This window comes from Myxocyprinus asiaticus, chromosome 15, assembly GCF_019703515.2.
Source record: "Myxocyprinus asiaticus isolate MX2 ecotype Aquarium Trade chromosome 15, UBuf_Myxa_2, whole genome shotgun sequence".
NCBI lineage: Eukaryota > Metazoa > Chordata > Actinopteri > Cypriniformes > Catostomidae > Myxocyprinus > Myxocyprinus asiaticus.
This window is the reverse complement of record NC_059358.1, coordinates 5,991,426-6,017,296: the sequence shown is the minus strand read 5'-3', so window position 1 is coordinate 6,017,296 and position 25,871 is coordinate 5,991,426. Positions and strand designations below refer to the sequence as shown.

The following is a 25,871-nucleotide window of genomic DNA, read 5'->3' as shown; positions in this document are numbered from 1 at the left end:
AATTATTAATGTAATCCTTAAAGTGATAGTTCACATTAAAATTAAAATGCTGTCATGATTTAGACCCCGTTTACACCTGGTATTAATATGCATTTTTGGTGATCCGATCACATGTGGTCAGCGCTAAATACAGGTCTAAACGGGGTCTAAAATGTTTTGTGATTGGATCACAAAAAACACATACGAATGTGGTCAAAAATGCATGTTACCACATCGCATCTGAGGCGTAAACTTTAATCCGTTCTGTATGCATCCCGGACAGCAGCAAAGCATCACCCTTCACCTGTCAAACAAGAGTTTGAACTTTGCTGTTTACGAGCGGCTTCAAAAGGACATAACCATCCGATCTGAAAATGTAAAAAAGCACAAGAACTTTACAGATCTTCTTCAGTGTGTTTGATATCAACACGGATGAGAAGCACGAACATCTAAAACTCCTTTAATACAGGTAAACCACTAAAATAACAGATAATTCTGCCCAAAATTTTGCATTTGTACTTAATTAAAATTCAGATGCATCCGGGAGAAACAGTGCACCATTTCTTTCATGCTTTCTTTATCTTTTATGGCTTTTTGTGATTTATTATAATGCAGTAACACACTGACATAGTGACTGATGTATGTCGTCATGAAATGGAGACCCTACCCTTGAAATCTGAACACAAGTGTTCACAGGAGGCGCATTTAAACGACCAGGCATAAACAGTGATGTGTCTCGTCTGACCACATGTGTTCGGATCACCGGAGACGCATCTTAATACCAGGTGTAAATGGGGTCTTACTGATCCTCATGTCGTTACAAACCCATATGACTCTCCTGCCTCTGTGGAAAACAGAAGGAGTCTAAATGTTAGTGACTGACAGCCTCAGCATATAAAATTTCCCCTCTTGCACTCCACCGGGGAAAGAAAGTTATATGGATTTGGAACAGCACGAGAGTAAGTAAATGGTGACAGAATTTGCATATTTGGGTGAACTACTGGAATCATTACGTGGAATCTGGATCAGAATGATTAAATTCTTTACCATTCCCTAATTGTAACAGGATATTTTGAGTCGCTGTGGGATTCTCCCAGGGGACTGACTGTTCTCTGGCCCTGTCACGGCCGTGTCAGATCCTGGTTAATATATTTCAGGCGGACTGCATAAGGGCAAACAAATATGTTGAACTCACCCCAGACCTCTCTGATTAATTGCTTTGATTTTTCAATCATGTCTCCATGCAGAATCCCCTGTAGGCTCATGCTGCATGACTTATGTATCAACTGCTTGTTAGCAGAACAGGATGTGCCAAGTTTTGAATTTCAAGTAGAAGCAAAACCATTCTCCTGTATCCATGTCCTGATCTTTGACTGATACAGCTAAATAAGGGCTTAAACTATTTAAGTGAATTTTACGAAACCTATCTGTGAAAATTTCCCCCCAAAATAAAAAAAGAGAAATTATACTTAGCACAAAGAAATTTAAGGCTATTTTAAGGACCATTAAGATGCAATGTGACATTATTTTCATGACAATTAAGCACATCTTTCCTCCCAATTACCACACAGTAATGTGTCCAGATGTTTACGTTTTGGTGTAATACAGCATACATTAAATAATCAGCATCAATTTAATGCAGTACAACAAATACTAGAATGATGTACACATACAATTCAAATAGAATATCATTATTTCTCTCCAATTAAAGTAATGAGAATTTGGGCGGAAAATGTTCATTATTGTCACTAAAATCATCATATAATGCAAAAAATCATAATGGTCCTAAAAATAGGCTTAGTTTTCATTAAGCAAAGTATAATTTCTTATTTCTTTCTTTCGATTTTCGGGTGAACAGGTTACTGTCAAGGTACAATTAGGTACTGTAATATCACATTTAATTAGTGTCCCCATAAAACTGTTGTGATACATGATACTGATGCAGTCATTAGCACAACAGTTGCATACAGTTAGGTAACATTCAGTGTCCAAAAATTAACACTCACCAAGTGCCAAATGCTTGTAGTACAGTAATAGGCTTTGACGAGTAAATAAACACGACTACTTGGCTGGTAATTTTAGAAGTTGCAGCAAATACATGGTTTAAAATCCCAATTAGAGAGACCCTCACACAATTATTTCTTTTATTTTCATAAAAAAGCACTGGCAATGTATTTCTGGAGTTAAAACAGCAAAACCAACATCTGCTAACAAAATTAGCATGATGTCTTTGTAACTGTTGGCGTTTCACCGACTGGCTTGTATAGTCTGCTGTAAGTGATGCGCTGTCTGCTGCAAATATACACTGGTAAAAACAACTAAATGGCATTGTAATCAGACAGCATATACAGTATATATATGTTCTGAATATGCGTATATATATATATTTAAATAAAATTATGCAGAAATATTTATGGTTAATTATTTTGGACCCTGAGTACAACTATTTGAGATTATTCATGGAATATTTAAGCAACAAAGTAAGAGAGGCTGTATTCATAAAATAGCATGCCATTAAGTGTCTTATTGCTTTGATATAATGGTTGCTGCATAAGAAAAAAATTTAGGACACGCATATTCATTAAAAAAAGCATTCTGTGCCATCTTTCCACAAGAAGATATAGTTCCTGACATGTAAACAAAGGTTAATACTTAGTATGCCTCTATTGGTGCTGTGCAGTGATATACACAGTGGCAAGATAAACAAGTGTTTCTTGTCATAGATGTTACTATATGTATTTTAGCACAGCTGGAACACTGTGTTAACAAATCAAATTCCAGGACAAGAACTATCTTATTTTGTATGTATATTTTCCACAGTATTTTGGTAGCAGTGAGTTTTCCATTTGACTAACTTTGATGTTCTGAGCTAATTCTTGGCCACTCTTGTAAGGATGCTCTGAAGGATACCGTGTACAGAGAAAACTGTGTGTGTGTACGTGTTCTTGGAAAAGGCTGATCCTCTTGGGCCAAGTGAGTTGGCAGTACACATGAGCAAACAGCAGTAATAAATTCAGTATTAGATGCTGAAGCATATCTCATTCCCTGACCCTGTAGCCATCTTTTCTATTTATAACAATTTCTTCACACTGTTTATGCACCTCAGTATTTCTAATAATCTAGGCAAGGTAAAAGCTTGTTTTAAATTTTGAATCAAACAATTAAACCTATATTTGGCCATTTTGAGATTATCTGCATTGCCCATTAATTGTTCCCGTTTGGTAAATTTTTGCCCGAATAAACAGATTCCGACTTGCGGCATAAAATCTGATCCTCATCGCAGCTTATTCTGGCCAAGAACTGACAAATTAGACAGGTAGAGCGCGTCTGAACGTTTTGTTTTTACATAGTCTATAGGGCAGGTTTGTCTGAAATACTGTAGATGATGCCACAATAATAGACTCTAAAATGGATTTGGGCGGTCTTTGAGACTGCATCCCATTGTTAAGCTTGCATTGTCTACAGATTTTGATGCAGTTTTGTTGATATTAATTCACTCCCTCCTGGATTTAATGATCTTGTGATCGTAAGAATGAATACGAAATTCAACCATTATGCAATTTTGTATAATTTCCTCAATTTTTCCACATTAACCTTGATTCTGAGCTAAGCAGATTACTTTTCTCCATGTTTGACTGTGGCAAAACAAATGCTTAAAAAGCTTGATGCAGTTGAGGCATCTCCAACGACACAGCCGCCATTCTGTCATCCACGAACTGTAGGGTTGCCATCTGTCCCATATTAGTCGGGATGCCCCATATTTTGGTTGAAATGACAACATCCCAATGGAATGGCTAGTGTCCCGTATTGTAGAGCCTAGACGCTCAATGGGGATCCTATTGTGTTCACTATCAAAATCCGTGTCTAAACTTTCACAGGATCACAGACGGTGCGCGTACATCACAGCTAGCATTTAATCTTCACGTGCTCTTCAGGAGCTGCTCTGAGTGCGGTGTGCAATGCAGGTCAATGACGGTCAGAGTTCATTTGGAGTGCTCACATAAGGCACGGTTGCACCAGAAAATGAGACACAAAAACATGGCATTCATGTCATGTAGTCACTTAAACTTTATAAAATGTGACAAGAATTTAAAGTGTTCAATAATTGCAGTTATCTCGAATAATCACAGTTTGATCAAATGAACGTTATTAAGCGATGTAATAATTACTACTGGTCTAATTATTCATATATCTGCGGTTTTAGTTTACAGATTTATTGTAGGTCTACTACTGTATTTTAACCTTACTTAAGTTTACTTGAATTGTCTGAGGCAGAAATTTAAATGAATGGTATTTTTATGTGTATTTATTATTTTTTCCTTGCTAACTGCATATTCAGTCAAAAAAGTGTAGCGAAATCCTGGTAGGACTGATTATTATTTCACACATGTCCTGTTTTCAGGGTATTTAGAGGAAGCCTGCATTGTTCCCTGTCCATCTGATTGTAAACTCAGCGAATGGTCGAACTGGTCACGCTGCAGCAAATCCTGTGGAAGTGGGGTCAAAGTTCGCTCCAAGTGGCTTAGAGAAAAGCCATATAATGGTGGAAGACCCTGCCCAAAACTGGACCACCTTAACCAGGTAAATGTCACCCTTCCATATGCATAAATGAAAACATGCAAATATGATATAAGATGTTTGAGCACATTGCTTTATACATTATACAACTATTGAATACTTATTGGCTGTGTTCCAAAACCTTGTGGTCTGCATTTCTGTCCACTGCCTGCATAGGTAAGCATCTTATAAGGCAGCATCCTAACTGAACATCATAAGGGACCCACTAGGAACACTACAGAGGCAGCAACTCTTTGCATCATACAAACGGTGCTCAAAAACTGTACACATTGTTTTCTTTACAGTTGCTAAGCCAAATATTGGGTAAAATAGTCAAATTTTAAGAAGGTATCTTACGCTGCCTACTTTTTGAAATGTTCTTTGCATTTGGAGCACATCTATGATGCCTTTAAATGCTGCCTACTTAGGCTGCTCACTTGGTTTTGAAACAGAGCAATTATATTCCCTTAATATCTGAAACTTCTGGCTCTGATTATACAGTGCAAAGCATGCTTAAGATCCAAAAATAGGATCACAAGTGAATCAAAATGACTGAGCATTGCTTGTCTTTTCATCTAAATTTTTTTTCTAAGATGTGCTAGAAATAAATCTCACCACATCAAAGCGCTTCTGAACTCTTTGATCCTGACAAACATATTTTTGAATTTCATCTAACTGTTGAGATGAATTACTCTCCTTTTGTTAATTACTAGATTACCAGTGTGGTTAGAGGTCATGTTGTTTTGAATTTGCCAAATTTGAATATGTCTAGTGCAAACACTAATTCATTTATACTTTGTTTTTCTTAAAGTCAACATGAAATCAAAATGGACCTCCTTTACTTTCTTAATACATGTTCCCTGTCTTATTGTGCATTATTGATCAGTGCACATATTTCCAAAATCTTTTTGGCTGATGTCCCTAATATTTTTCAACCCCTCCCCTCCAAACACCTGACGTCTTTCTGGTATTTTTTACAATCTAATCAATTCCAATGCATAAAATAAATTCCCGTCCTACATTTTCTTATTCTCTGTAAATATCCTGTGTCAAATATGCAAGATTATCCAATTAAAATTAGGTTGTGAACACCATTTTATGTTGACTTTAAGCATTGCTGTTTCTTTAAAGGTGATGTGTGTAATTTTTTAGATTTTAAACTACTTTCTCCTATCACAGTTTAATATGTTTGAGTAATCCATTTGTAGGTTGATTTCCCCGAAAAATACAAACACTGTGTCTCTGTGGTTCGTGCATACTGACTAGCCCGACACAGCAACATTGGCTCAACCAATAGTGTGAATTTGGGGTGGGACTATGGAGTGCAACTCGCACAGTTTTCCATTAAATTCGACTTAAAACATTATCAAAGGACACAGATTATTTACTCTAGCCATCACTGGATGGTATATTGTGTATATGTATCTTTCATATAGCCTACACATAATGTATTTTCAGTTACAGTATAAGTATGTCTTTTTGTAGTTTGACAGCTTGAAGGAAACCTATTTGAGGCTACATACAGAGAAATTGCATAATAAACGTCACCATTTCTAACTGTTCAGTTTGCGCAATTACACCAATCTCACACGCTAACCTGCAAACTCAACATCATCACTTTGTTCTTTCTTGAAGAAGTACAAAAACCTTAGTAACTTTTGTGTGTATACTGACTAGATTAACTATATTAAACGGAAGGTCAACTGACAGTGAATTGGAAAGCAAACAAATGAGGTTTATAATTTAAATGTCTGCTAACGTTAATATATCAATGCCTCAAAAACTAGAAAATAACATGCCGAACAATAATCGATGCATCAGTATTTTATGACATTCCTACTATTATGTGACACTAGTGGCACAGAAATGACACACTTCACCTTTAAAAAAATAAAGAACAAATGCATTCTTAACTGAACATTATGTTCTGGGGTGCTGATGTTCTGATCATATATTTCTCATTTGTCTCACTCTCTAAAAACGCTGCTTGGCAACAGGCTCAGGTAAAAGCACTTTCTTGTCTTAATTTGAGTCTTCTCTTCTTATAATTTTTTATTTAATTTCTGCTTTTGGTTCTGTGCTGTTTTGAAACTGCTGGTGTTTCTAGCTTGCCTACTTGAATGAGAACACATTTTATGTAGTACATTTTATAGTTGAACTGCTCATTGTAATGAGCAGGTGGTCTTATTCTTTAGGTGTATGAGGTGGTCCCGTGTGTGAGTGACTGCAGTCAGTATATTTGGGTCGCAGAACCCTGGAGCGTGTGGAAAGTGAGTAATGTGGACCTGAAGGAGAACTGTGGCAAGGGTGTGCAGACCAGAAGAGTCAGGTAAGAGTCCAAGACACCTTTTCTTTGTAGGAGCTAAGCTGTATTTCTTGAATTAACCTTCAAAGTGGCCATATTCTATTTTTATTTTTATTTTTTATTTTTTATTTTTTGTCCTTATAAGTGCACTCATAATCCTAGTCAGTGTTTCTTGTCGTAATTCGTTGTTTTCATGACCATGTTCTTCTCTCTGACCTCTTTAAAATTAAACAATCTGTTTTTGATTCCATACCTTTAATACTAATGTATGTAACTAATCTTGTTGCATATAAATTAGTAACAAGCCCCTGCCAAGTTTCTGAATACCAAATAGGCATTAATGTGTAAATGTGAGCAACAGGGTCCTCACAGGTAATTTAAGGCATTTTTCCTAACATGCTGTATTTTAGATTTTCTAAATAGTGAGATTGCATCTGTCACAAAAACTTGATTTTTGCCATCATATTTTTTATTTGATGGTTTAATGTGAGGAATATTCAATGCCACATGAGATCTGGAGGAAAAAAACTTTGATTCCTAAAGAAAATCTTCTGATGATAAATGTAATTTTGCTCTGTTATGTATCTGTACCCATCTTAAATGGACTTCCAGGTGTATGTTAAACTCAGTAGACGGCCCCACTGATGCAGTGGAAGATTATCTGTGTGATCCAGAAGAGATGCCACTGGGCACGAGGGAGAGCCGACTGCCCTGCCCTGAGGATTGTGCGCTGTCCGACTGGAGTACCTGGACTCCATGTGACCTGGTGAGAGGTTCCCATTAATCCATTTAGTCCCCGTTACACCTGGTATTAACATCCATCATCCTGGGTGATCCAATCACAAGTGGTTGGTCAAGAATGTTCACCATTTCAAATGGTTTTAATATATGTCTCCTGTGATCACTTGTAATAGTATTTAATCGAGGGGAGGGTCTCTGATTTCATGACTGCATTCAACTCACAACGTCATTGTGTTACTGATAGAGAGCAATAAAACTCGCTGCTGTTCCTAAATATGCTTTCTCAATGCAAACGTGACATTTATTAGATTAAGTAGGTTTGTATTGTATTTTACTTCTTACAGTAAACAGTAAAGAATTGATTTGGCTACAGTTGCTGTTTGGTTGAAATGATTGGAAAACAATCACTCTTTTAAGCCATTTCAGAGCAAATACATAAAATAAGATGTAACTGTATACTGAATCACATAAAAGGCTGGCAAATATCAAGATATAATATTTTTAGCAATATTGCACATTCATACTTCTTAAAGGACTATTCCGAGTTCAATACAAGCTAAGCTCAATCCACAACATTAGCGGTTTAATGTTGATTATCACAAAAAAGAATATCCACTCATCCCTATTGTAACAATATAAGGATGGGCAAGGAGGAGGCAGGAACCGACTGAACTGTAAACATAAAGTTTTAATGTCTTAAAACTTTATGTTTACCAACATAAACAAAAATGCAGCATGGCCGCGTGCATCTCTCTCTCTCAAACTAGCGCCTTCCGGCTCATCTTTATCCCCTCCCGGCTGATTAGCCTGATTCAGGGCCAGCCATGTGTCTTCACGGCCCGGCCCCGCCCTCCTCTTCACACTCCTCCATCACCCGACTGAGGTCGGGGAAACCCCCGGCATGACGCATTCCTCTCCCCTCCCTTCCTGGAGGGGGGGCGTTGCCTTTCCGGCCGTGCCTGCCGGCAGGTCTTCCCCGCCTTTCTGGAGCCCTGGGAGAGATGACGGGAGGGAAAGGTGAGAGGGAAAAAGCGAGGCGGAGCGACAGAGGAAGAGAGAGGAGAGAGAGAAAAACTTGTTCGCCGGCTCCCGGACACGCTGTCGCCTGGTCCTCAACCGCTCCTCCGCCCTCTGGCGGATGCCAGCTTGTTCCTCCCCCAGCAGACGGCAGCGAGTCCTCCGGCCCCTGGCGGACGGAACCGCTCCTCCCCTTCTTCGGCGGACGGCCACGGCGCCTCTGGCTCTCGGCGGCTGCTCCTTTGGCGGAAGGAAGCGGCGAGGACTCCGTGACAGCGCATCCCTCTTCCTTACCGGGTTTCGGCACCACTGTAACAGGTTCAGGATGAGCAAGGAGGAGGTGGGAACCGGCTGAGCAGTCGACATAAATTTTAATGATATAAATTAACTTAAAACAAACATAAACAAACACAGACACACATGCAATGCGGCCACGTGCGTCTCTCTCTCTCCAACCGGTGTCTCCGGCCACCCTTATCTCACTCTCCCGCTGATCAGCTTCCTTTTTTAAAGAAAGCACAAATTGAGGTTATAGTGAGTAACCTCAATTTGGAAGTTGGAAGTGGAAGTGAACTTTGGAAGTGAATGGGGCCAATTTTTGGGGGTTTAAAATCTGTAAAAAAAAATTTTACAAATCACTGTTTTTACAGTCGTTTTAGTGTTTATGGCGTTACATCTTCATGTCAATGAAGTTGTAAAATTTGTTATAACTTTACACAGAAAAAGTACGTGATTTTATCACACTAAAATCATGTTTACACATATTGTTTACGTCTTGTAGCTATACCTTTGAAACTGTATTTTAACGTTTACAGATTGGCCCCATTCATTTCCATTGTAAATGCCTCACTGTAACCCAGATTTTTGCTTTTTTTTTTTTAAGAAAAGGAGGGACGAGTCAAGTAAATTTTTGTGGTAATAAGCATTATGCCTTAAATGCTGTCTATTGAGCTTAACTTTTATTGAACCTGGAATATTCCTTTAAAGGCTAATTTACGTGCAAATTAGAGACAACTTTTTATTACATAACATTTTGCTTTTCCGTGACTGAGATTTCTTTAGTATCTTAAATGTTTCTCCCAAATAAAAAGGGCATTAAACTGAGAACACATTGAGACTTTACGCCGTCTTCGTTTAATCTCACCTGTGTATCTCCTAGAGTTTCATAAGAAACCTCAATAATGTCTCAATCTGTGCTCAAAAAAAAACTCTGCAGTCAAACAACATGTCAATATGAACTCAAATGTTTCTCATCAAATTCTCCCAAGAACAAATGATCTGAGCTGTGCTAACCACATCAATTTTAAATCTCTATAATCTTACTGTATATCAACAGTTGTCTCATTTGTGTAAGAGAAACATCTGAGATAAAGTTGATATTTAAAGGGATAGTTCACCCAAAAATGAAAATTCTATCATTTACTCACCCTTATGCCATCCCAGATGTGTATGATTTTCTTTCTTCAGCAGAACACAAAAAAAGGTTTTTAGAAGAATATCTCAGCTCTGTTGGTCCATACAGTGCAAGTGAATGGTGATCAGACGTTTGTAGCTCCAAAAATCACATAAAATCCATATGACTCCAGTGGTTAAATCCATATCTTCAGAAGCAATATATTAGGTGTAGGTGAGGAACAGATCAATATTTAAATCCTTTTTTACTTTAAATCTCCACTTCAACTTTCATTTACATTTATGCATTTGGCAGATGCTTTTATCCAAAGCGACTTACAGAGTAATTATTACAGGAGCAATTTCCCCAGAGCAATCTGGAATTAAGTGCCTTGCTCAAGGACACAATGGTGGTGACTGTGGGGATTGAACCAACAACCTTCTGATAACCAGTTATGTGCTTTAGCCCACTACGCCATCACCACTTCGCTTCTAGTCCTTGTCTCACCACACCACTTTCAATGTGAAAGTGAAACTAAACAGGCACCACATGTGACTTTAAGATGTAAAAGTGAAAGTGGAGATTTAGAGTAAAAAGAGAACTCAATTTTTGATCTGTTTCTCACCCACATCTACCATATTGCTTCTGAAGATTTGGATTTAACCACTGGAGTCTTATTAATTATTTTATGTATCCTTTATTTGATTTTTGGAGCAACACAGTTCTGGTCACCATTCACTTGCATTGTATGGACCAACAGAGATGAGATATTCTTCTAAAAAATATTTGTTTGTGTTCTGCTAAAGAAAGAAAATTATTCACATCTGGATTGGCATAAGGGTGAGTAAATGATGAGAGAAATTTCATTTTGGGGTGAACTATCCCTTTAAATGGAACATAACTGAGAACTTTTTACTGAGATGTTCAGTGTCTCTCTCTTTGTTTCTTTTCAACGGTCTAATGCCAATGGGGACTTCATTTTATCCTGGGCTTTTATGACCTCAGTGAGAGTCAGCAGACATTATAGTCTAAATAGCGGCATAAAATCACAGCAGGTCATTGAGATGAACTTGTTCGACAGTAAATATACAGCATGAGGAGAAAAATTAACACTTTTTTTCTCTTGTCTTTGTTGCTTAGTTATGTGCACACAGACATGAATGAATAGTACTCTGTGTGTTTTCTGTGTCTCTTAAGCCGTGTTCTGGAAGAGGCGACCGGGAGAGGACGGCATTTGCCCTGCGTCTGCCTAAAGAGGGAGAGGACTGTCCGGTTAGCATGCAGACCGAGCCCTGCCTTCTGAACCGCAACTGTTTTCACTACAATTACAACATCACAGGTGAGTGTACAAGTCACACGACAAGGAAAATGAAATGGTTCTTAATTGTGGTGATGATTCAAAGCGCACCTCACATTTAAAGAGCAAAGTGTGTTTTTCGGTACCACTTGTGGCACCAAATGTATCTGGCTGCCTTTTAGTATTTTTGAGCTAGTCCTTGTCTTAGCATTACAACACAAGCTCTTATATGTATTTTATTGTTTTGCGTTGTTCTCACTTCAGTGCCATTAAAATGTATTAGACTGTGTGTGTGCATAATGTAAGAGTTACCATCATTACTGCAAATGCTTTTTCCTTCTGGCCAGACTTCATTCATGATAACCTCCTAAGAACGTTAAATCAAAGTGCTGCATTGGTGTTTGTTTATGGAGCTAAAACTTTGCCCTCAAACTAAACCGCTCTGGAAGAAGACATGAGCAACCTCTGACCTAGACTTGTAGTTTAATGAAAATCCACTGGATAATATATCTGTGTGTGTATGTGTGCGCGTGTGTGTGCGCACGTGTGCGTGTGTGTGTGTGTGTGTGTGTGTGTGTGTGTGTGTGTTTTCTTAGACTGGAGCACATGCCAATTAAGTGCCAATGCTGTGTGTGGAATTGGTGTCAAAACGAGGATGTTGGACTGCGTAAGAAGTGACAGCAAGTCTGTTGACCTGAAGTTCTGCGAAGAGGTTTGAAGATTTGTTTACAGGCCAAGCAGCTTTAAACTACTGAATATTCAGGGCATTGAAAAAGTAACTAGATATGCATTCCCTAAAGGAAATATAAGTGTTTGCAAAGCAGCAAAAATAGCAAGAAAGTTCCTGAATAATCTTTTGCGCTCTTAAAATATTATATTATGATGAGCCAATGGGTGGGAAAGGAGATACTTTGTGCCATTTTAAGTTATGGGTTAAAGTAATAGTTCACTAAAAAATGAACATTCTCTCATCATTTACTCACCACTATGCCATCCCAGATGTGTATGACTTTCTTTCATCTGCTGAACACAAATGAAGATTTTTAGAAGAATATCTCAGCTCTGTAGGTCCTCACAATGCAAGTAAATGGTGACCAAAACTTTGAAGCACCTAAAAGCACATTAAGGAATCTAAAAGTAATCCACAAGATTCCAGTGTTTAAATCCATGTTTTCAGAAGTGATATGATAGGTGTGGGTGAGAACAGATCAATATTTGAGTCTTTATTATTTTTACTGTAAATCTGCACCACGTTCTTCTTCCTTTTTTTGGCGATTCGCGTTGATTCGCATTCAACGAGGAGAAAGAAAAAAAAGGGAGGGATAAACAAAGGTTAAAAAAATCATATTTGCACAACACTTGCATTGAATGGACCAACAGAGCTGAAATATTCTTTTAAAAACGTTTTTCTTTGTGTTCAGCAGAAGAAAAAAAGTCTGGGATGGCATGAGGGTGAGTAAATGATGAGAGAATTTACATTTTTGGGTGAACTACTCCCTCAATGTGAGTCAGAAATGGCAAAAGTCAGACAGCTCTGGTCACTTTAATTGGACCCTGTGGGAGAAAAATCAGCTCCATGGTATATTAACCTTGTAACCCAGCCTTTAACCAGTCCTACTTTGCACACGGGTAACAAACATCTCAAGCGCAGAATGCCTGCCCTTGGGAAAGAAAAACTGCAATAAAGGCAATTGCAATTTCTCAGCTTTTCTCCTAGACAGCAATGAGATTAAATTGAAAGCAAGTGGAGTCTCTTGCTTCTCAGATGTGTTTTTTTTTTTTTTTTTTTTTTCTTTTTGCTGAGATAAAGACCCCAGTAATCTCACATCTCTCACTTTTTAGGAGAAACAAGGGGATACCTCAATGAAAAACAACAGAGACCTGTCTGTTGCACAGTGTTATTAAACAGAAAAAATATTTCAGATGATCTAATCTGATAGGTTAAAGGAATAGTTCACAAAAAAAATCTCTCATCATTTACATCCCATATGTGTTCTTCTTTCTTCTGCAGAACACAAAAATAGATTTTTGGAATATCTCAGCTCTGTAGGTCCTCACAATGTAAGTGAATGGTGACCAAAACTCTGAAGCTTCAAAAAGCACATGAAGCCAGTGTTCAAGTAATCCATACAACTCCAGTGGTTTAATCCACGTCTTCTGAAGTGATCCAGTTGATTTTGGATGAGAAAAGACCAAAATGTATCTCCTTTTCACTATAAATCATGACATCAGCAGTCTTCTTGGCAATCATGATTTCAAGCTCGATTACACTTCCTATAGTGCCATCTAGCGCTCTGTACATACGTCAAGCACTAGAAAGTGTTGTCAAGCTTGGCATCATGATCGTGCCTAGAAACTGTAATGGCAAGAGGTATAGTAAACTGCTTGGATCGCTTCAGAACACATTGATTACATCACTGAAGTCCTATGGATTGCTTTTATTCTGCCTTTATGTGCTTTTTGGAGCTTCAAAGTTTTGGTCACCTTTCACTTGCATTGTATGGACCTACAGAGCTGAGATATTCTTCTAAAAAATGTCATTTGTGTTCTGCTGAAGAAAGAAAGTCATACACATCTGGAGTGGCATGGGTGTGAGTATATGATGAGAAAATTTTCATTTTTGGGTGAACTTTTTCTTTAAAGCCCTTTTGTCGGGGTTGAAATGAGAGATGAGCATTTCTCATGAATGCTAAAGAAACAGGATTAAAGAGTGTCTTGTTTTCTCTCACAGCTGGGCTTAGAGAAGAAGTGGCTGATGAACGCTTCCTGTATGGTGGAGTGTCCAATCAACTGCCAGCTCTCTGATTGGTCGGCTTGGTCTGATTGCTCCCAGACCTGTGGCCTCGAAGGTAATGCCAAATACTGGACTAAAGCATATTTGATTCCTCACTGTTCTAAGGAAATGTTCATCCCAAAATGTTGTCATCATATACTCACCCTCATGTCTTTCAAAAATGAAAACAACATTTTAGGCAGAATGTCCGAGCTGCTCTCTTCCATACAGCAAAAGTGGATATGAATTTATACCGCCAAGCTCCAAAAAGGACAAAATCACAATAAAACAATGATAAAAATAGTCCATACAAATCATACACTATATTTCACTCTATTCTGCCAAAGCGTATAAATCTCATTAGTGTGTGTGTTCAATTAAAAAAATGTCCCCATTAGGCGTGATTAGCTAGATTTAATGTCATTGAAGCCAAATGGATCTTGTGTGTCACATGACCAAATGCGGTGTGAAAAGTATGAGTAGACACAACCGCAAATTAGATTTGATAGCTCTGGCAGAGGGGAACGTTTTCAGCGAACAGCGACTTAAATTTCTGTCTGTTCTTGACACAAAACTATTGTATGACTTCAGAATACTTGGAATATAGGCCTAAAGTCATATGCACTACATTTATGGTACTTTTTTGTCCATGTTTGGAGCTTGGCAGTGTAAATCACCATCCACTTTCATTGAATGGAAAAGAGCAGCTTGGATGTTCTGCCTAACTTCTCTTTTGCATTTCATGCAAGTTCGAATATTATGAGATTGAGTTAATGATGACAGGATTTTCATTTTTGGGTGATTAAGTCCTTTATGTGTGTTTATTTATGGTCAGGCATGTGCAGTATTTGGTTCAAGGTGTCATTATTGCTCTAAATAATGTATGTGCCAAGATATATTTATATACAGTGTACAGTATGTGAAAATATATAGCAAAGGAGAACTCTGAAATATGAGATGAACTGAAACAGTACTGCTCAAGGAATAACGAACCAGCTCTAGACAGACACTGACAGTCTGCCTGCCAAGCACTTCCAAGATAAGGTAGAAGAGAGGAACATGGAGAGAGAGAGTGAGATGGTGTATTGTGTGCAGTTTTATGCTAAACACATGTGCGATGAGCTAGCAGGTTATCTAACACAGTCGTAGCTTGAGCTAGAAACTGCACTGCCTTTATACAGATTTAAATGTAAACACAAGCATAGTATTACAATATACTGTATATAAGATAGTTTGAAAATGTCCTGATTTTTCCATAACTGTTGGAAACCTGTAAAAATGATTCATAAGGTAATTGTTGTTTTTAATTCTAATAAATGCAAAAGGTTTTTTTAGGGGGAAGGTTAGTGTTTGGGTTAGTCTGTACTACTTTAAAACCAAACGGAGATGTGGTACAGTAATCTACACTCCACATTTCTATAAATAAAAGGCAAAAAAATAAATAAATAAAATAAATAGAGTAAACGTGTGTGTAGTTGGAGAGAGCTGTAATTATATTGGAGTGCTCAGGAGAGGAAAATGCTATAAACAAAATGACAACAGACTCAAGTCGTACCTACAAGTCGTAACTACTACTAATAATATTTCATCACGCTTTTATTCTCTTAAGATATCACTTATGCTGTATAAGATTAACTGTAGATGCAATGCTAGATGCACGTCATGCACAAAGACAAACCTACAAATACATATAGAGCTCAATATGGGTAAATTCCACGAAAATATAAAGAAATGGAGCCTATTTTGAGATTTTTGGCCATTATTTTCATGGCAATAACGCACATTTCCCCTCTAATTTTCATTACTGTCTGTCCAGATGTTTTCATTTTGAGTATTATTGGAATTACCATTATTCTCAATGGTGATTCACATCTCTATAGTGAATATATATTTTTCTTGTCCATGTGTTCTAAAGAGAAACAACTGGGTGTTTCTTAAACTTCAGGCAATTTCATGTCCCAGGGGTTGATTTTTATAAAAAAATAAATAATAATAGTTAAAGGTCACATTAAAAATGCCTTAATTTATTTGCGGTACATTTTAAATGTCTTTTACACATAGATTTGACTGTTTTAGTCTTGACCTAGACTCAGACGTTTTAATATTAAATTATGAAAATACTAATTATGACATTTTTTAAACTATGCTAATCTAAACAACCAGTTCAATATTTATTGTGGGGAAATTATTTTAATAATTTATTTCAAAAATGACTTCTGTCCCACAGTTGTGACATCATTTCCACCACACCAGACAATTTTGCCCCAGTACATTTTTTTTTTAATAAAGTTAGTGTACTTGTTCACCAAGTGTACAAAAGTGTCAGTGAAGAGCATGCTTGAGATGAAATATGAGACAAGTGATATTTAAAGAAAATTCAAGGTAAATATGACTTGTGTGCAGAATATTTGTTATTGGGCGTCATTTCCAATCAAGCTGTATGTAACGCGGGTTCAGTGGAAAGGAGGAGGCGAGAACCGGCTTGATAACTTAATTTAATAAACAACTTTAAAAAAAACCACACAGTACAGCTGTCTGTCATTCTCTCTCTCGAACTGTCGTCCCCGGCCGCCTTTATCCCTCGAGCGCCCCATCAGGCTGATTGGGAACCGGGTGTGTCTCATTCCAGCCCGGTCCCGCCCTCCTCGGCTCTACACTCCTCCTGGCGTTGCCTCAGGCCGGGGAGCCCCCGGCATGACGTACATCCCCCACCCTTCCTCTCCGGGAGGGGGGGGCGTGCCTTACGCCCTGACTGCCGGCGGGTCATCCATGCCTTCCTCAACCTGGGAGGAGACAGGAGGGGAAAAACAAAACAAAACAAAACAAAATGGCGAGAGAAAGGCCAACACGGAGCGACAGAGAGAGAGAGAGAGAGAGAGAGAGAGAGAGAGAGAGAGAGAGGAGAGAGAGAAAGAGAAACTCACTGGTTCTCTGATGCGCCGTCGCGTGGTCCTCGATCACTACTCCACCCTCTCAGGCGGACTGCAGCCGCTCCTCCCCGGGCGGACCGGAGTCAGACCTCCGACCCCCAGCGGACAGAACGCCCCTCCGCGTTCCCGGCGTCCCGTGGGGACACTCCTCCGCCCCTGGCAGCGGCCTTACCACTCCAGGCGGTCGGGGAGTCGCTTCCCTCCTCCTCCCACGGACGGCGGTTTTCTCCCGACCCCTCCGCATTCCCGGGGGACGGCAGGGCACTCCTCCGCCCCCGGCAGCGGCTCCCTCGCTCCAGGCGGTCGGGGAGTCCCGTCCCCACTCGCCTCGCGGACAGCGGCCGTTCCCCGCGTCTGGGTGGTCGGGCTACTCCGTCCCCCGTCGGACGGCAGCGGCACTCCCCTGGGTGGACGGCAGTGTCGAGGACTCTGTGACGGGAATCCCTCCTCCTTCCCGGGTTTCGGCACCAATGTAATGCGGGTTCAGTGGAAAGGAGGAGGCGAGAACCGGCTTAACAACTTAAATAATAATTTAATAAACAACTTAAAAAACCACACAGTACAGCTGTCTGTCATTCTGTCTCTCGAACTGTCGTCCCCGGCCACCTTTATCCCTCGTGCGCCCCATCAGGCTGATTGGGGACTGGGTGTGTCTCATTCCAGCCCGGTCCCGCCCTCCTCGGCTCTACACTGTAATTTTGCCAAATTATGCAAAAAGTGTGAAAAAAATTAAATAATAGTGTGTATTTAGGATACTATGTTAGCTATGAAATTAGCCTCAGTAAGATAAAGGAGTTGGTCAATTTATTTGAAAAAATCTTTAAAAATGTTATTTCCATCAGTGTCATTTCCAGAACAGAATTCTATAACACACAATACAGAATTTGAGATGTGCTGGAAATGACACTGTGTTGGAAGTTTTCATGACTTTCAGACTAAAATAAAATGACATAAATCTCCTTTGATGCATGAACATACTCTGTCAGTCATTGTTAGTAGACAAATTTAAGAAATATATTGAGACTGTGAAAAGTATTTTAACGAGACTTTACTTTCTAGCAGTCCACAGTGCTAAAAGTGCCTGAGGTTGAAGAAACACCCAACTATTTCAGCTCTGAAATATTTCATTTGTTAGAAATGCTCTTTTTGAGACCTTTTACCTATGAGGACGACCCCAAAAGGAGGTTTTGTCAGATAAAGCTAACTTTTGGGGACAATTCTGATATACACACACACTGGTTTTAGGAGAAGATATTGTTTGAATAGGAAATGTTTGTTGCATAAAGCAGAGCGTTTAAGATTTAATATTTACAGCCAGATAATCGCACTGTGAATTATTGATTAAAGAATAGCATCAGCAATTTATAACAATTTATTATTAGTCTGATTTATAGTGATGTCTCTTAAATTACCTTGTTCGTACTGGAACTCTGTCTCAAATGCATTTTTCTCTGTATCATGTGTCATTATTCTCTAGGGAAGATGTGGCGGAGACGGACGGTGGTACAGGCGACTCAGGGAGACGGGAGGCCATGTCCGTTCCAGATGGAGCAGTGGAAGCCGTGCCCTGTGCGACCCTGTTACAAATGGCAGAACGGTCCCTGGTCAGAGTGCCGCGTGGAGGTCTCTCTCTCTCTCTCATTTCCTCTGTTTTTATTGGATTTTCTTATTTTCTGTGGTGATAAAGGAAGAGTTCATCTACAAATGAACATTCATTCATTTACTCATGTCAGTCCAAACCTTTATGACTTTCTGTCTTACATGGAACACAAAAAGAGATATTTTACAAAATGTCCAGGCAGCTCTTTTGCATACAAAAATTTAAATTCTGCCATTGTTTCATGTCATTCCAAATCTGTATGACTTTCTGTCTTAAGTAGAACACAAAATTAGATTTATTTTTTTACATAATGAAAGTAAAAGGAGTTCACTTTGAAGCTATCAAGCCGCAAAATGTATAAAAAAAAAAAAAGCTTGTGGCAGACAAGCCTCTCATTCATCAGGAAAGGAGGAAGCAGGAACCAGATTAACAATCAAAAAGACTTTAATTCAACATAAAACACTGAACTAAAACAACACAAGCACAGACAAAACACTGCTGCTTGCGTCTCTCTCTCTCTCTCTCTTTCTGGCATCCCAGGCTCCTCCTTTTATCTCTCTCCCACTGATTGGGCAACTCAGCGCCAGGCGTGAATCCTCTCGGCCCGGCCACACCCTCCTCCTTGTCACATACCCCCATCGCCTGATTTATTCCGGGGAAACCTGCATTCTGATTTACTCACTTCCTGGAGGGGAGGAGTTGCCCCTTTGGCCATTCCGTCGCCGACTGGTCTTCCCCACCTCTGGGTACCTGGGTAGGACGAGGGGAGGGTAGGGGAGAGAGAAAGAAAGTGGGAGAGAGAGAGAGGGAGAGAGAGAGAAAAAAACGCTGGTTCCCGACCACGCTGCCATTCATTCCTCAATAAGCTGTCCGGCGATCCTCCGCGATGCCAGCCGATGGCACTGGATTCTGCCTCCTGATTCAGCGGCTGGCAGCGGCTCCTCCATCCCCTGGCGGATGGCAGCGGTTCCTCTGCCTCCCAGCGGACGGCAGCGGGTCCTCCATCCCCTGGCGGATGGCAACAGCTCCTCCGTCCCCTGGCGGCAGATGGCAACGGCTCCTCTGCTTGCTGGCAGACGGCAGCCGATCCTCCGACTCCTGGCAGACCTCTCCAGTACCATTGAACCACTCCTCTCCTCGGCGCCACGATCCTCTGTCAGTGGCGAGGGCTCTCTGACAGCACATCTTCCTCCGGTCCTGGGTTTCGGCACCAGTGTGGCAGACAAGCCTCTCGTTCATCGGGAAAGGAGGAAGCAGCAACCGGATTAACAATCAAAAAGACTTTAATTCAACATAAAACACTGAACTGAAACATAACAGAAACGCACGCACAAAACAATACTGCGTGCGTCTCTCTCTCTCTGGCATCCCCGGCTCCTACTTTTATCTCTCTCCCGCTGATTGGGCAACTCAGCGCCGGTTGTGAATCCTCTCGGCCCAGACATGCCCTCCTCCTCATCACAAAGCTCAATGAAAGTATTGTAAAAGTAGTCTATATGACTCATGCACTATATAGCAAGTCTTCTGAAGCCATATAGAAAAAAAGAAATGTCCGAGGTTTTCTTCAGAATTTGTTTTTTGAGGTGGCTCATTAGATTCAAATGTTTGAATGTTTATTGAATTGTATTGAGCAGTTCAATACTTGAAGCTAAACACTAACTCCCCGTTAACTTGCTTTTCCAACGCCTTGTTTTTCAGTTTCTCCTTTGTCTTCATCTTCTGTTCTCTTATTCTCTCTGATCTCACACCGTCTCAATCCTCCTTTTGATCTTTGGATTTAGGAAGTGTTTATGACTGCTTAGCAGCACAAATCTCAAATCTGTGTGTGTGTGTGTGTTGTAGGAGGTGGTGTGCGGGGTGGGCCTACGTTTCCGCAACCTGTCCTGCTTCGTATCTGATGGCTCCAGCAATGGGCGGAGCAGCATTGTAGAGGAGGAACTCTGCGCTGGACTGGAACTGGCTGTTGATGGTGATAAAAACATTGTTCTGGAGGAGACCTGCACCTTACCCTGCCCTGGTAATGTGTTATGTAATCAGATTACTTTTGGGATACTATATTGCTTTTCAAGGATATTCATTGCATGTAAACAATGTCACCTAGAAAAATTCTTGTCCACAACAAACAAAAATATGAAAATGCTATTTTGAAAAATACATGGAAGTGTAAAATAGTGCTTCTGATCTGGAACAGAGAGAGCTTTAGCCAGCTGACATTGAAAAAAAGTAATACAAAATTAACTTAAAGCCGTTCACACTGAGCGCTTTTCGTGCATTTGCACTTTTTAAATAGTTTTTCTAAATAAACGTGCTAAACGGACGTCTTTCACTGTTTGCCGTGCTGTTTGTTCAGTGTTTCTACAGGACTGATGCATTTCTAAGATACGTTTCAAGTTAAAAGGTCTTCTGCCTTTAAAAAACGTGTCTCGAGACACCTTGTGTTTCATTCCTTAAGCTGAGTCTTCCTTGTCGCCTCTCAGTTTTTCAGCATCTCGCACAGATCTGTGGCACTTTTAAGATGTGTGTCATCTCAAGACCCCAGTGTCCGCTTCCATTTGTTAAGCAACGTCTAACTTTTTTTAAAGTAAGAACATATTACTTTCCATTAAAAGTGAGGTTGCATTGCGTCTCGCAGTTTTTTCAGCATCTCGCGCATAGGTGCTACATCTTTCAATTGCCATGATAATTTAAGAGAACTTTTAAAAACGTTTCTCGAGACACCTGCTTTCTTTTCCAGCTTTTTTTTTAACATAACATGTTTGGTTTGAACAACACCTAACACATTAATTTCCATGAAAAGTGACCCTTGCGCCACCATTTCACACATGAGTGCCACATTTATTAAATTGTGGTGTCAATTTAAAAGATATTTCCAAAATGCATCTCGAGACACTTGCATTCTGTTCCATTTGTTGCGTGGGGTCTAGCTTTTTTTTAACGGCCCCGAGCAAATTACTTTCCATAAAAAGTAACATTTGCACTGCGTCTTGCTGTTTGTTCTGCGTTTCGCACAGGAACATGTTTCATAATAAAAGAACTAAAACTTTTAAAAACGCATCTGCATTTTGTTCCGCCATTGCACTGTGTCTAGCTTGGACCAGCGGTCAGTCAAAAGTCTGGGTATGGAATACTTTAATATCCCCTGCAATTATTAAGGTGTTGTGAGTTGATAAGTGGGCAGCTGTCTCATGAACGCCTCTTCTGTTCCTCCGCTCAGGTGACTGTTATCTGATGGAGTGGTCTGATTGGAGCTCATGTCAGAGTGTGTGTGTGAAGGGCCAGCGTTTGGACTTCAGTCCTGTGCAGGTTCGCTCGCGTGCTGTCTTCGCCCAGGAACCAGAGAACATCGCTCAGTGCCCCGATCAGGAGTGGCAGTCCCGGCCCTGCACAAGTGAGAAACGCTCTTCTACTCTCTCATTTGCATATAGACACAACAACCAATTGTTTGAATGTATTAAGTATGGATGATTTTCAGAATGAATATCTTTCACATCATCTGATTTAGCATATAGATCATTAACGTTGTTGGGGAGTAACTAACTAGTAGTGATGATATTAACTTTACTATATATTTCCAGTAGAAAATAAAAGTTGCTTTTCTAGTAATGAGCTACTTTTCCCAACAAGTAGCGGTGTAGTGGTGACAAATCGTTACATTGTTGCTGGTTTTTGTCAAAAAGTATTGTACACACAGTTTTTACAAAATATAAGCAAACACGCTCTCCTAAACTGTCCTCACCCATATGTTGCATTGGGAAGTTTGAATCATTTTAGTAAATCACTTAATTCGGACGATTAACTTCAATGAACCGGTTAAAAAAAAAAGACTCACAGAGTCCAAAGTTTTAAAGTTTTATCAAATTTTATTAGTTAGATATTGCTTTAAAAGCATATAGCTTAAGCTTTTTCCTTGTAACCTGTAGTGTAGCTAACACCTTTTTTTAAAAGGGTAGCTTGACTGTAGTTTAACTACTTAAAATTTTGAGCAGCTTTTAAGTGGCTTTTTACCAACACTGGCAGTTACATGTAGTTCTAGTAGTAGTAGTAGTAGTAATAATAATAAATGTAATTTTTTAATGTGCTCTTGTCATATTCAGAGTGCTTCAAATATTTACACATTTACGTATACACAAATATACACGCAGAAGGTAGTCAACCAAAATGATCTTCTTTACCGCAGGCAGTACTGCCGCAGTAAAACTGAATTCTCACACGTGAGACTCAAAATTCACACAAAATGAAAATTCTCTCATCATTTACTCACCATCATGCCATCCCAGATGTGAATGACGTTCTTTCTTCTGCAGAACACAAACAAAGATTTTTAGAAGAATATCTCAGCTCTGTAGGTCCAAACAATGCAAGTGGATGGTGATCAGCACTTTAAATCTCCAAAAAGCACAGACAGTCGTAGTAAAAGTAATCCATTGTAATCCATCTTTGTTGAATTAATGCCTTTTAAAATGAAACAGTCGCTTTGGGTGAGAAACAATATTTAAGTCCTTTTCGCTATAATTGTTTACTTCCGGTTGCTCTCCAATGCGCGTTCATGAGGGGAGGGGACCCAGATCACACAGCTTCTTGCGTTGGCATTTCACCCGAGAACTGACCTGAAACAACTGGAAGTGCAGCTTGATTTATTTACAACAGAATGCTGTTCACAAGCTTCATTGCTTTTGCTGTCATTTGAACATGCCAGCATACTTACATCATACGAGAGGCTGCGTGAACTGGGTCCCCTCATGAACACGCACTGGAGAGTGACCAGAAGTAAACAATTATTGTGAAAAGAACTGCTGAAAGAATCAACAACAATTCAAGCAAATGCATATAACACCAAAAATTAGCACAACACTGAGTAGAATGAAATAAAATAAATCTCATAGCATAATAAACAAATAAAAATGTACCAGTCTGTATGAGAGCTTCTCTGGCGGCTTTCCAGGTGCGTCAGCACCTCTGCAAAAAGGTGTGTACGGACTGGACCTGAACATCGGGCTCTTTAGTGGGGATCAGAGGGAGCTGGTAGCCGAGGCTACACTGGAAAGACGATAACTCTGTAGACGATGACAAGGAGTTGTAAGCATACTCGACCCAGACTAAATTATCGCTCCAAGAAGATGGGTTACGAGAGGCCATAGAGTGCAGGGGCTTTTCCAGATCCTGATAAGTCCACTCCACTTGCCCATTTGTCTGGGGGTGGAACCCAGAGGACAAACTCACTGTAGCCCCCAGCTGTCGACAGACACTAGGGCGTGACACAAACTGGGGGCCTCTGTTATAAACCACATCGACCGGAAGGCCATGTATTTGGAAGACGTGGTTTATGACTGCTTCCGCTGTCTCCCTCGCTGAGGGTACTTGGGGAGGGGAATTAAATGAGCCGTCTTCGAGAATCAGTCCACTACAGTCAAAACGACTGTGTTGCCATGGAAAGGGGGGAGGCCAGTTACAAAATCCATGGCTATGTGTGACCAGGGTCTCAAAGGGACAGACAGAGGTTGGAGGAGCCTGGCCGAGGGGTTCCATGAGGTCTTATTTGTCGCGCAAATGGTGCAAGCGGCAACGAACTGGCATACGTCCCGCGCAAGTGATGGCCATCAGAAACGCTGTCTAATGAGTGTCTGTGTGCGGGTAGCCCCTGGGTGGCAAGCGACGTTGGACGAGTAACCCCAATGTAGGACATGCATCCGAACTGACCATGGAACAACAACCTGCCCACTGGGCATGTGGTGGAGGGCGTGGTGTTTTGAAATGCCACACGGACTTTAGACTCCACCTCCCAATATACCATGCTCACCACTCGAGAGGCAGGTAGGATGGTATCCGGTGGGATGGTGGAGGTCTCAATCTCGAAACATCTGGACAGGGAGTTGGGCTTGACATTCTTAGAGCCCGGGCGATACAAAAGGGTGAAATTAAACCGAGTAAAAAATAATACCCAGCAAGCCTGTCTAGAGTTGAGGTGTTTTGCGCTACGGATGTACTCTAGGTTCTTATGGTCAGTCCAGACCACAAAAGGTATCTACAAACCCTCTAACCAATGATGCCACTCACCCAAGGCCAAACGGACAGCCAGCAATTCTCGGTTACCGACGCTGTAGTTCCATTCAGCCGGTGTTAAGCAGTGTGAAAAGAACGCACACGGATGCATCTTTCCATCCGAGGGAGTGCGCTGCAAAAGGACTGCTCCAACACCAACCTCGGACGCATCTACCTCCACCACGAACTGACTAGCAGGGTTGGGTGCGGTAGAGAACCACTCCTTTAGCTTGGAAAGCATGGATTCAGCCCACGGGGACCAGCAAAAGTCAATGCGGGTGGAGATTAGATCCATCAAAGGTGTGGCGAGTTGGCTGTCATTTCTAATGAACCTTCGATAAAAAATAGTGAATCCCAGAAACCGCTTCAGTGCCTTGCGAGAATCTGGGGTTGGCCAATCGGAGACGGCTTTGACTTTAGCAGGGTCCATACGCATTCCCTCGGATGAAATGATGAACCCCAGTAACAGAACCGACTGTGCATGAAAAGCTCCACCTTGACATGCAGCCGATTCTCTAGCAGTTGCTGATGCACCTGCCTGATGTGCTATACATGGTCCTGGATATTCTGGGAAAAGATCAGAATATCATCAAGATAAACAAACACAAAAAGTCAACCATGTCTCTAAGCACGTCATTTATGAGCCCCTGGAAGATGGCAGGGCGTTGACCAATCCAAAAGGCATTACCAAATATTCGAAGTGCCCCCTATGGGGGTTAAAGGCCATCTTCCACTCATCCCCCTTCCTGATTCGGACCAGGTGATAAGCATTGTTTAGGTCCAACTTCTAAAGACGGATGCCCCTTGCAAGAGTTCGAAGGCTGAGGACATCAACGGCAAAGGATAACGATTCTTCACCATGATGTCATTCAGCCCTGATAATCTATGCAGGGTCTAAGTGAGCCATCCTTCTTCTCCATGAAGAAGAACCCTGCCCCTGTGGGTGACGGGCAGATGAGACCGGCTGCCAGAGAATCATTGATATATCTGTTCATGGCCTCCCTCTCAGGAGCCGAGAGCAAATACAGCTGTCCCCGAGGAGGAGAGGTGCCAGGAAGCAGTTCAATGGCACAGTCATATGGGCGATGAGGAGGGAGGGAAGCGGCGCAGGGCCAGCTGAACACTGCCCTCAGGTCATGGTACGTCAACGGTACTCCGGACAAATCCGCTGGTTCATCCTGCAACGAAACACAAGACTGGACAGGGGAGACAGCAGAATTAAGACAGTGTGACGAACAAT

General features: G+C 40.7%; 1 protein-coding gene across 1 annotated transcript in view; it reads left to right on the top strand.

Annotated features, from left to right (window-relative positions):
• Positions 1-25,871, top strand: part of LOC127453247 (thrombospondin type-1 domain-containing protein 7A-like) — a 173,482-nt gene that overhangs the window by 135,616 nt on the left and 11,995 nt on the right. Inside the window, exons 15-23 of the mRNA XM_051719495.1 lie at positions 4,382-4,566; positions 6,732-6,865; positions 7,454-7,607; positions 11,190-11,331; positions 11,886-12,001; positions 14,021-14,138; positions 18,470-18,615; positions 20,435-20,609; positions 21,807-21,980. Of these exons, the coding sequence (XP_051575455.1) occupies positions 4,382-4,566; positions 6,732-6,865; positions 7,454-7,607; positions 11,190-11,331; positions 11,886-12,001; positions 14,021-14,138; positions 18,470-18,615; positions 20,435-20,609; positions 21,807-21,980 (1,344 nt within the window). The remainder of the gene's footprint in view (positions 1-4,381; positions 4,567-6,731; positions 6,866-7,453; positions 7,608-11,189; positions 11,332-11,885; positions 12,002-14,020; positions 14,139-18,469; positions 18,616-20,434; positions 20,610-21,806; positions 21,981-25,871) is intronic.